Here is a 13,294-nt window from a genome sequence, read left to right on the forward strand (position 1 = left end):
GTAAATATAGTTCAGAACAACAGTAGCCTGAGTGAGATGGTAAGATGATCATTAAATTGAACCAATTCAGTGGAAACTGGAGCCTGAGGTGACTAAGAAAATGAATTCAATGCGTGGTTTTATCTTAGTTTTAAGAAGTGTAGTGACATCAGTCGACATTTAGTTTAAATGAGGATAAGAATAATAGAAAACTATAAAAATAGATTAGTGATTTTACATCTTTATATAATCTACTACATCAACAAAATTAAAAGCTAAATGACAAATTTGCTCTATTGGGCAAAATAATTATTTAATTCTCATGGATGATTATTTACAATAATAAAACTTGAATATTGCAATTGAACAAATGGGCAGAAAATATTAAAAGCCAATTCATAAAAAAAAAAATTATAAATGGGTAGTATATTTGAAAAATGTTCACTCTCACTAGAAATCAAAAATGCAAATTAAGATGATAATGAGATACCATTGTCACCCATTTGACAAAAATTCAAATAAGGACAATACAATGTTGGACAGAGTGGACAATTGTTTATAATGCTGGAGGAATGTGAATTAGTATTAAGATTAAGGATGTCAATTTGGTAATATACATATCAGCCTCTGCTTTGACTGCACACCTGAATCACCTGGGGAACTTTAAAAAGCAAGAGAAACTCTGCCAATATTTTTTGAAAGCTCCTCAAAATAATTTCAATGTGCAGCCAGGATTGAAAAACACTAATATATAAACAATTTTAAAATATATTGACTCATTATTTCTTTCTTATAATATAAGAATAAAGCTAGAATAAGTAAAATAAAATAAATAAAATAAAAACAGAATAAAATTAGTTCACAAAAGAATGTTCGGTAATGTTTTAATAGTGCAACTGGGGAATGACCTAAATGCCCAGTAAAGAAATATTGTAGAATACTGTACACAAATTAAAATTAGGAGACTATCCCATAGGAAAATGCTCATTATTTGCTCACAGTGAATACAAAATTGTATATAGGGCATGATTCCAAATCTGTGAACCATTAGATACACATTCTGTACATTAATAGAAACAGTACAGAATGACACATATCAAATATTTAATATAATTTATCTCTGGGTAAACTGCAGAAAAGTTTTGTAATATTATAATACTATAGATATCATGTGGCAAACATAGATGAATCTAAAATCGTCCATCGGAATCTACTCTACGTGTGTGTCCAACTTATGATAAAGAGAGCAAGAGAAGGAATGGAGAAGAATGGTTCATCTCTTCTGTGCTGTTTAAACTCTTCCACTGTAGCAGCAGTCTCATCTCTTTCAAACTGTCTTATCAGCTCTTTCTCCTCTTCATCTATCCAGCCAAAGTATTCATTCTACTCCTCACCTCTGGACTGTGTCCAGGTAAATGACCTCTTTAAATTACCCTAAAAATGTGAGCCACATTGCTTAGCAGCCATTCTGATTTGCCTCAGGTGTTGACTGGGTTAGGGAGGTGGAGAAAGACCATTTCTGGTTGTCCAAGATTAAATTTTTAATGTACTTCCTAAAGAGAAATGTGCTTACACATGATGAATAGCTGGCAGAGTGTTTTTCCTAATAGATTTCTATACATTGAGGTTCAAATAGGCTTGTATTGAATGCACTGGAGATTCAGTCATCATTTATAGTGATTATTTAATGGAGCAATACCTTTGTAAATAACATACTTGTGGCTTATTGTCCTTTTGGAAATTGAGAATTTTTCATAATCTATTTACAGTTTTTGACAAAGTATTGAGTTATATAAGACATTGAATCACTGCAGTTAATAGTAACCTGATACGTTATCTTTATAAATGTGGTTATTTATGATAGAGAGCCACCTCACTTCTAACTCCATCTTAATCTTCCTCTCTCTCTTTTTCACTGAGGTAAGGGACAGTTATACCTAGTTTGGGTCTAATTACTTTCTGCTGTCAAGTGGCTAAAGGGCAAGATTTGTTCTGAAATTCTGTTTGGATCAACAGCTGCCATGTTGTTAGATATCTAGAGGTTAACCAAAGAACTGAAAAGAAAGACATTTATTTCACCTTAATGTCCCTATTATCCACATAGTTCAGGATTTCAACTGTACGTGTGGTCAAGGTCAATGACACTAGTTCCAAGAAAGTTTAATGATGGATATTCTCACTTTCAACTCAGTTTAGAATGGTTGGGTAGAGAAAAGTAATGAAGGGTTGCATTGTTAAATATCATAGAAGTAGCTCTGTAGTTACAGAAATCACATTCTTCAGGAAATTTTTTCCTAGGGCTGCCATTTTTCATTATAAGCCATTGTTATAAGTGAATTTTACTGGATGTTTTCTTTACTAGAAATTTATCACTACAAGATGGACGAGGTAGGACCAGTTTTTCCAAATCAGAGCCTATATAAATGATGCCAAGGAATGCTTACTAATTTTGCTGTTTAAACCTCCGTGAAATGACTAATGGATTTATAGGGCAAATGATATTTGAAAATCTATTAAGTTAATTCCATATGTCTGAAGGAAATTTGTCAGCATAACAAGTGATTCAAAATTGGTTTGATCAGGATATAGAATTAAATATATCCTTGTTTCCATGGTACTCCAACATTTATCCTTTGTTGAATTACTGTAACAAAAGTAGCTAGGCCAACCTTGAACTTACCCAATTATGTGTGGCTAGATATCTATATTTAAAATGGACCTCAAGCTGAGAAAATGGGAGCATTCATTTCTCATAATTAATTTGGCTTTCATATCCAAGTATATTAAACAAAAATTTTAGAGATTAAGAATATTTGTATTTGTTTCCCAGTTTGGCTGCTTGCAATTTGACTATAAAATGTAGTGAAGGCCTTTAAGTAGAATGGATACAGCTGTTTCCATTTGAGATTTGGGGTTACATGATTCCCTAATCTCAAATTACTAACATTATGGTGATGGAATGAGCAGTGTGTGTGTATGTGTGTGTGTGAGAGAGAGAGAGAGAGAGAGAGAGAGAAAGAAATGTATACATACATACATATGTTCATACCTAATATATATGTACATAATATATACATACATTTCTAAAACTAGGTGAGATGTGGATATAAAATTTTAAGGTCCTTCATATTATTGACAAATTGTCTTCCAGACGATTAGTCCATTTCACATTTCCACTCAATGTTTTACAGAATATTTCAAATCTGGACAAAATATTTTATCATTTACTAATGTTTATAAATATATATGTGTGTGTGTATACACAAAATACCACTAATATTTTTAAACAGAATTTACTGTTTATGAACTTACTGTTCATAAATATACTGTTTATGAATTTTTATCCCCTTTCCATGAATATTTTAATAAGTAATTAAATATTAATTGATGAAACATAATTTTAATGACCAAAAATATTCTAATATATGGAAACATAATTTATGGATTATTTTAGTTAGTTATTATTATAAAAATAAACTATGTAGAATAAGTTAGTCATATTTTTATACCAATTTCTAAAACTAGGTGAGGTGTAGATGTAAAATTTTAAGGTCCTTGATATTGACAAATTGTCCTCCGGAAGAATTGTCCATTTCACACTTCCACTCAGGGTTTTATGAAATATTTCAAATCTGAGCAATGAATTTTATTATTTACTCTTAGGTACTTTTCCAAAGAAGACCAAGAACTAGTCCTCAGCTAACTCAACTGATACTCAAGAAACTCTTTCATAGAAATTTAAATGCTGTGTGTTTCAAGTTTCGTTATCTTGGGGGAGTTCACAAAGGTACTTTGGGCTTTTATTTAGGCCTTATACTTTAAAGTTGATGAGTGAAATAGGGTAACTAAACTATAATAGCCTCCATCTTGAACAATCTGATGGGGTAATCCTGATATGTTACTTTCAAAGTAACAGATAGCAGAGTAAGAGACACTGAGAGGAATTTTGGTATACCAGGAATTTATCAGAGGCAGTCTATTTCAGTCTAGATTGTAGTAGCTTTACTGTCTACATTTGATGCACTCCAAGACTTAAGATATTTACTCCAAGCTCATTTAAAAAACAAAAACCCTTCAAGTTTTAGAACCCTTCATAAGTGTGGTTTTAATTAGTCCTGGGTAGTTTAGATGATGTAAAAAATTAGGAAACGCACACTGATGTTCATAATTGACACGTGTATTTGCAGCATAGTTGGATAAATATGTTCTGCTTTATAACTTGGATCAGCTTTCTTTGGGCTGTGCTCCTAGTTTTCGTCACATTTAACTTTAATGTAGAGTAGTAGGAGACAGAGCAATTTCTAATCTTTATATTAAAAGATATGGATGAATTTTGATAGTTTTAGTTGGAGTGAGCAAGATGTGGAAAGAATAATGTTACTTAAATACAAGTGTTGTTACTTAAATTTTATGTACTCTTTAAAGAGAAGTTCTTCAGTTCTGAAAGGGAAAAAAATGAAAAAAAAATGACATGAAATAAAAGCGGTAGCAAAGCAATATGAGCAATGGTAGGTTGTGGTGATTAGCCTGTGATACACAATTTCTTAATTTCTTCTTTATTCCTACCTCTTTCACAGGCTCTGTGGATTCCTGTGGGTCTCATCTTAGTGGTATAAACTCAGAAGGAAATTTTAATAGGAATTAGTTTTCAAAATTATTTTGGTATTAAAAATTCTTTGGTGAATTAGGGAAGAATAATTTGGTTTTAGCTGCACGAAAGAAAACAGTAGAATTATAAGGTAAAACTCAGGACTTTAAATTATAGAGGTTTTTACAATGTCTAATATCTGGTAATTATTTTCTTTCTGTACACAGATAAAAACTGAGTTTGGATATTTTCCCTGAAGAATACTACTGCTCTTTATACACCATTAAAATAGTGATAATATGTAATTAGGAAATGGAAGAATGTTATGTAATTGGATAGGTTTATATATTTAAAAAAATGAAAACTTAAAAGAATAAAAATGAGGACAGGGATACAAGTATTTCTCAATTCAGGGGGCAGAGGAAAGACATAAAATATTAATTGTGAGAGATAAATATGTTTAAATATAATATTTGTAAATACTATCCATAAAAGTATTCCACAATACATAGATATTTAAAAAATAGTTCATGCATAGTATAATTTCTTTGGCTGAGGTAATAGCTGAAATGGTGGCTGAATCTTATGTTACTAGCAAAATATCATACTTTTAATCAGAGTTAATTACACAAGGCAGGCCTACCATTTCTGAAATCCTTTATCACTTTTGAAAAATTTGCTTTTTTAATTTATATCATTGTGAAACACTAGCTAGATGATTGTTACATTTCATAATGTTCTACCACTTATTAGCTATAATATACCTTTAAAATTTTCTTTTATCTTACTTGAAAAATGAAATTACAATACTATCTAATAGGGTTAGAGTGAGAATTAAATGAATTAATACATTTAAAAACACAACACTAAGATGCTCATTAAATAGTATAAATAACTATGAGGTATAATATAAACAATTATTGTTTGTATGAGTCAGCTTCTAAAATGGCCTCCAATGATCCTCACCTGCTGATATTCACTTTCTCATGTAGTCTCCTCCTTCATTGCACCTGACGATTCTGCTGTGTGGCTGTTAGCGTTCTGCAAAAGTGATAATATGTCCCTTAGGAGATCAGGTGTATCAGACCCTGCAGCCTCCGTCTTGATGGTTCTCTCACTCTGTTGGATCTCTCACTCTGGGAGAAGCCATCTGTCATGTGAAAACTTTATGGAATGTTCTGTGTTCAACAGAAGACCTAGTCCAGGAGCCATCCTGGAACCAAGGCCTGCTAACAACCACGTGAGTTAGTTAGAAGCAGATTCTCCAGCCCCATCAGGCTGTGAGTTGACTACAGTTCTGGCCGACAGCTTGCCTGCAATCCTCATGAGAGATTGTAAGATAATCAGTGTTTGTTGTTTTAAGCTGCTAAATACTGGAATAGTTTATTATGAGGATAAAAACTAACACTGAATATTCACCTATTGTGTAAGATACATTGCAGTCATTTTTGCCAAGTTATTTCATGTGTAATCTTACCTCCCCCGCAGTATACCAATATTTAAGTTATTATATCCACTTTACGGGTAAAGAAATAGAAATACCTGAAATATACTCATCAAGGTACACAAGCAGGATCTCCTTTGGGCTTCATCTCTGTGGTGTAAGTGCCTGACACTAAGTTTTGATTGCCAAGGCATCCAGTTCAAAAGACTTCCAGCTTGAATAAACGTATTACCAACTGTATGACACAGCTACTAGCAAGACAACCAGATAAAGAACTGGAACACCCACTCCATGAAGTTCCCCTTTCAGAAAGCCCTGGGTGACATAGGTAACCGGCTGCTTGAGTGACCCCATCTCCAGGCTCCTGTGTGCGCATTCCTCCTCTTATGCTTCAAATCAGCCAATAATGAGTGACCTAGAGAAGTCCTAAACACCTTGCCCTTAGACCCAAATAAATGTAGAGCCCCAGGTTCATTCTCTCTCTCACTCTCCCTGCCCCCCCTCCTCCCTCTCACCCCTTTTTTCCCCCTACTCAACCTCCCCCTTGTGTGATCTTCAGGCATGCTGTGTACCCTTCAGGATTTGTGGATAATAAATCTTGTTCCTCAAATTTCCCTGATAGTATTTTGCTAAAGTGCACTCTGTGACCATCATAAGAACCACAAGGGCCGGCCCAGCCACAACATTGACCTCGGTAAGGAAATATCTGTGGGCTTTTCTCCCGGTAACATGGGCCCAGGTGAGTACTGCAGGCATTCCTGGGGCAGAGCATTATCATCAGTGGACTGGGACGAGCAGGCAACTTCCATAGTACAGAGCACACATAACCCCAACATGTTGCTTTTCCCTCCTTAGTATAGCACTACTTTGCAGAGCCTTTAATAATAGAATTGATGTATGCCTCAGTACTTATTGCCTAGAAGTTGTAAAATGAAGAGGAACTTTGCCTAGAGATGCCTGGAGGGAATTTACATGGATTCCTGGACTTGAGAGAATAATCTCATGTCAAACCACGTGACAGATTAGCTTTAAAGACAGTTTTTTTTGTTGTTAATTTTCTATTCTTTTTTGCATTTAGAGAGGTTTGTCAGGTACTGAGGTGGTAGAATTGCATGAAAGATTCCTTTAGGGTTTCAAAGGTTGTAAATAATTTTCTATAATCAGCTTTTAGATTTGATCCTCCTAGGTGATAGTAAGCAGTAAAAATTATGGGAAGTGAGACTCTGTGAATCGTAATTTTTATTAGTAAAAGGAATAACTCGGAGATGTTCTTATATCTTTTTAATGTTATTCATCTTAATTATTTTCCAGTAAATTCAACAGTCCTTTGTGTTTGTTCAGAGACAAAGGGAAAATAATGTATGTTGTCACTGAAAAAAGTGGGAGGAGATAAATAAGTTTAGATGTTGTGCTCCAGCTTTTCCTGTAATGGAAAATCTGTCATGAAGTAGAAAATGAAGGTGGATGAGTTTTAGTTTCTCTGTATAGAAGTTTATGTTGTATCTTTCAGAGGAATGGCTATTTCATTACAGTATTTCAAGTAAAAGAAAAATAATTATTGTTCAAAGTCTGTAGAGTACAATTGTGCAACCCACTGGTCCTTGACTTTAGAAGTCAAGTTCTCAGGAGTCAAAAACAATTTGATTGAATATGTACCTATCATTAATCATGTGTGTTTTGTAAGTTGATCATTTTTGAGGATTTTGTATACCAACATATCCGGATATTAAAACAAAACAAAACAAACAAAATAGAACCAAAGCAGAAACAAAACCCAAAAATTTAAAATAACTAATACCTTTTGAGAATTTTCTAACTGCCAGAAACTAGGAAAATTGGCAAACTGGTCAACTTTTCAGTACAAAATACAGTTTTGAAAGTTGCCTCAAATGTGACAGCCTAATCTTGGCAAGGAGAAACTGCATCTGCCTTTCAAATACCTGCATAAGAATTTTCCCAGTATTTCAGCTAGTGTGTAATAACTTTAAAGGCAAGTATACCTGAAATTATTAATGTCCTCCCCCTGCCCCCATTGCCCCTTCCACCACCTCCTCTCTCTCCCTCTCTATTTCTCCCCCTGCCCCATAAATAAAAGTTCCTCCCCGTAAAATATATTGAAGGATTACTTATAAAATGTAAAAATAATTTGGGTGGGGTTTAATGAATTTTATAAAATAAACACACCCATGTAAACAGCACCGAGATCAAGACATAGAGGATTACCAGGACTCCTGAAACCCCCAAGTTAATCATTATCCCAAATTCCAATACCGTATATTAGTTTTTAAAGTTTTGAAATTTTAAAAATAGAATCATATAGGATGTACTCTTTTGGTTTTTTTTTCCCCTCTCAGTATTAAAATTGCATATTTGTGGATTTATCTATCTTGTACATTTCTTTTGTTATATGAAAAATGCATTTCCATTTGCGTTATGTATTGCACTTAGGAGCGTAATATCTGCATCACAGAACATGCATGTCTCCCGCTCTTTTAGACACTGACAAGTAGTTTTCCAAATGGGTTGTACCAGTTTATACTCCAACCAGCAAAGTATCAGAATTCTAGTTGCTTTATAATTTTGCCGATACCTAGCTTTGTCTCACTCTTTGCTTTAGATGTTCTGATGGGTGTGAAGTTAACTCATTGTGATTTTAGTGTGTATTTCCTTGCGCTTTACTTGAGTTCTGTTTCATATGTGTATGTGTTACTTGGATATTTTCTGTTGTGAAGTGCCTACTCAAGTTTTTTATATATCTTATACTAGTTTGACAGTATTTTCCTTATTAATTTGTAGGAATTCTTTGCATATTTTGAATGAGATTTTTGTCAGGTACATACCCGTATATACATACACACAATAAAAATACTTAACTCTGGGTTGCCTTTTCACTCTATAACTTTTCTCAGAAAAATTCAAATACATTTTATTATATGACGTATCATACTTAGCATCTTAGCAACATCCTATTGTTTTTTTAATTAATTTTTATTGGAGTGTAATTGATTTACAGTTCTGTGTTAGTTTCTGCTGTATAGCAAAGTGAATCAGTTATACATACACATATACCCATTATTTTTTAGATTCTATTCCTATATAGGTCATCACAGAGTATTGAGTAGAGCTCCCTGTGCTATACAGTAGGTTCTTATTAGTTATCCATTTTATATATAGTAGTGTGTATATGTCAGTCCCAATCTCCCAATTTACCCTCCTGTCCCCCCTTTCCCCCTTGGTAACCATAAGTTTGATTTCTACATCTGTGACTCTATTTCTGTTTTGTAAGTAGGTTCATTTGTACCATTTTTTTAGACTCCACATGAAAGGGATATATGATATTTGTCTGACTTAGTTCACTCAGTATTACAATCTCTAGGTCCATCCATGTCACTGCAAATGGCATTATTTCATTCTTTTTTATGGCTGGGTAATATTTCATTGTATGTGTGTATATAGATAGATAGATAGATAGATAGATATACACCACATCTTCTTTATCCATTCCTGCACTGATGGACATTTAGGTTGCTTCCATGTCCTGGCTATTGTAAACAGTGCTGCAATGAACATTGGGGTGCATGTAGCTTTTCAAGTTATGGTTTTCTCCAGATATATGCCCAGGAGTGGGATTGCTGGATCATATGGTAGCTCTACTTTTAGTTTTTAAAGGAACCTCCATACTGTTCTTCATAGTGGCTGTACCAATTTACATTCCCACCAATAGTGTTGGAGGGTTCCATTTTCTCCACACCCTCTCCAGCATTTATTGTTTGTAGATTTTTTGTTGATAGCCATTCTGACTGGTGTGAGGTCATACGTCATTGTAGTTTTGATTTGCATTTCTCTAATAATTAGTGATGTTGAGCATCTTTTCATGTGCCACTTGACAATCTGTATGTATTCTTCGGAGTTATTGATAACATTTGATGAATAGAATACTTTAATTGTAGTGTCATCTAATTTATTACATTTTATTTATTTTTAAATATCGTTTGTGTCCTGTTTAAGAAATCAAGAAAGTGCTCTTTACTCCAAGGTCATAAAGGTATTCTATGTTTTCTTCTAAAGGTCTTATTGTTTTACTTTTCACTTTTAAATCTACAATCTGTCTAGGATTTATATATGTGTGGAATACAGTAAAGGCAAAGATTCTTCTTTTTCTCCCATAAAGATATCCAGTTGGCCACAACTTACTGCACTGAAATGTTACTTTTGACATGAGTTAGGTGACCACATCTATGTGAGTCTATTTCTGGACTATTCTATTCCATTGGTCAATTGGTTTATATTGTGCAAAAACTACATTGAATTAATTAGCATGGATTTATAATAGGTCTTAATATCTCATAGTATAAGTCCTTCAGTTTTGATAGTTCTCAAGAGTTCATTGCATATTCTTGGCCCTTTGGATTTCCATACACATTTTACAACAAGCATGTTGAATTCATGAACAAACCTTTTAGGATTTTAGTTGGTATTGCAACAAATCTATACATGATTTTTTGAGTCTTCCAGTCCATGAACTTGGATTCCCTTCTATCTATTGTCTTTTAAAAATTTCTGTCAATATATTTCTTGTTTGCAGAGTAGCAGTCTTGCATACCTCTTAGTTGTTTTTTTTCTTAAGTGTTTCAAGTTTTTTGATGCTTTTGTAAATGGTATCATTTTCTAAATTTAATTTTCTATTTATTTGAGACAGATATGTTGAAATGCAATTAATATTTGTAAACTAACCTTAAATTTAGTGACTTTAGTAAATTCACCTAGTAATTCTAATAATTTGGCTCTTGGTCCTTTTGTATTTTCTACATGAAAAAACATGCCATCTGCCAATAATGGAAGTTTTATTTCCTTTTTCCTTTTTTTTCAATCTTTATGCCTTTTATTTCTTTCAACTGTCTCATCTCACTGCTTAGGAACTCAAAAACTGCTAAATACAAGTGGTGATAACAGGCATCATTGGCTCATTCCTGATTGCAATAGAAAGTTTTCAATAATTCATCATTAAGATATTTATTGTAGGATCTTTCCAAGATGGTTTTCATTAAGTTATTGAAGTTTCTTTCTATTCCTAATTTTTTGAGAATTGGTATCATGAATGGATGTTGAATTCTATCAAGTGCATCTAATGTGATTATGGTATTATTTTTCTCACTTATTTTCTATTAATAGGGTAAATTGCATTGATTTTTTTGAATGTTAAATCACTCTTGCTTTCATGGAAAAACCCTACTCATTTGAGGTATATTACCTTTGTTATATATTCTTGGATTTGTTTTGCTAAATTTTGTTTAAGATTTTTGCATTTATTATATTTATGAGAAAACTTAGCCTGCAAATTTTGTTTTTTATAGCATCCCTTTTAAGTTTTGGTATCAAGATTTTTGTCGATCTAATCAAGGAGTTGGTAAATGTGCTCTCTTTGTATTTTCTGGAAGTGTTAGTATAAGATTGGTTTAATTTATTCCTAAAATGTTTTGAAGAATTCACCAGTATATTCATCTAAGCCTGGAGTTTTCATCATGGGAATGACTTTAATGCTGGATTCAAATTCTTTAATAGATAAGGAACTATTCATATTTTTAATTTCTTTTACTTTAATTTGGTAATTTGTGTTTTTTATGTAGTTTGTCATTTTATTTAAATTATTAAATTTATTGGTATGAAACTTTCCATAATTTTAATTTATTAACTTTTTATATCTGTAAAGCCTACAGCAAAATCTTCTTTTGGTGCGTTAAATTGGTAATATGTTGGGTTTTTTTTTCCTTGTTAAGTCTTTTGAATTTTTTATCTTTATTAGTGTTTTCAAATAATCAATTTTTGGCTTTGTCAAATTTTTTAATTTAATTGAATTAAAATTTTAATTAATTAATTTTTTAATTATGTATTTTTTTCTTATGTTAATTGTTTCTGTACTACTTTTTTGGGGTTGACTTGCTCTTTCCTTACAAAGTTCTTTATATGAAAGCATAAATCATTGTGATTTTTTTTCCTTTGTTATTTTCTAACATATGCATTTAAGGCTATACATTTTCCTCTAATCATAATTTTAACTGAATACCTCAAGTGTTGATATGTTGCATTATCATTGTCATTTAGTTTACAATTTTTCTAATTTCTCCAGTATAGAAACATATTATTTAACTTCCAAACAATTGTATATTTTAAGTTAGTTTTTCTTATTGATTTCTAGCATAGTTCCCCTGTGGTCATAGTTTTTTAGCATTGGAAAAATGTCAACCGGCAGGGCCCGGATGCTGCCTGTCGGGCTCGTTCGGGCTCTCGGTGCAGGATCTCAACGACCTGCTCTCGGAAGGCAGCGGCTGCTACAGCCTCCCGAGCCAGCCCTGCAACGAGGTCACCCCCAGGATCTATGTGGGCAATGCGTCTGTGGCTCAAGACATCCCCAGGCTACAGAAACTGGGCATCACCCACGTCCTGAATGCAGTTGAGGGCAGGTCCTTCATGCACGTCAATACCAATGCCAACTTCTACAAGGACTCTGGCATCACATACCTGGGCATCAAGGCCAACGACGCACAGGAGTTCCTCAGCGCCTACTTTGAAAAGGCGGCGGACTTCATCAACCAGACCCTGGCTCAGAACAATGGCCAAGTGCTAGTCCACTGCCGTGAGGGTTACAGCTGCTCCCCGACTCTCGTCATGGCACATCTTATGATGAGTCAGAAGATGGATGTCAAGTCTGCCCTGAGCACCATTAGGCAGAACCGTGAGGTCGGCCCCAAGGATGGTTTCCTGGCCCAGCTCTGCCAGCTCAATGACAGACTAGTCAAGGAGGGGAAATTGAAACTCTAGGGTGCCCTCACTGCCTCTTCTCTAGAGGTCGGATGGGGGGGCGGGGGCCCTGGTTGTGGTGTCCCAAGCTGCCATGTTTAGGAAACACAGTGTACCCTGCTCCCAGCATCACCAGGCACTTGCCCACAAGTCTGTCCCAACACAGCCCTGGGCCACTTTCCCCCTGGGGAGCATATAAAGAAGCTTGCTAAGGAGGGCATTCCTGTTCCCTGGTGCCTACAATTTATGATGTCCTCACCCTGAGGAGGGGGAGCAGAGGGGGGAAAGCCTGTGACGGGCGTGCTTCTTCTGGATGACCCAGGGAAAGAGGTCTGTGGAAGTGTAAGTCCTGAGACACTCACAGGGGCCCCTCCTGACCTCCCCACTGCCCACCCCTGGGCCCTCTCCTGAGTGGGGACCCCGACCCTGTAAAGGAACTATGCAAACGCGGGTCCCTCTCCCCCCAGCAGTGCCCATCTCCCCTG

The 13,294-nt window shown here is 34.6% G+C and overlaps 1 protein-coding gene across 1 annotated transcript; it reads left to right on the forward strand.

Annotated features, from left to right (window-relative positions):
• The first annotated feature begins 6,740 nt into the window (after positions 1-6,740).
• Positions 6,741-12,830, forward strand: LOC133090555 (dual specificity protein phosphatase 3-like). The gene is made up of 2 exons (XM_061188961.1): positions 6,741-6,750; positions 12,262-12,830. Exons 1-2 carry the CDS (start codon positions 6,741-6,743, stop codon positions 12,828-12,830), a joined length of 579 nt encoding a protein of 192 aa, XP_061044944.1.
• The last annotated feature ends 464 nt before the right edge of the window (positions 12,831-13,294 follow it).

This window comes from Eubalaena glacialis, chromosome 4, assembly GCF_028564815.1.
Source record: "Eubalaena glacialis isolate mEubGla1 chromosome 4, mEubGla1.1.hap2.+ XY, whole genome shotgun sequence".
Taxonomy (NCBI): domain Eukaryota; kingdom Metazoa; phylum Chordata; class Mammalia; order Artiodactyla; family Balaenidae; genus Eubalaena; species Eubalaena glacialis.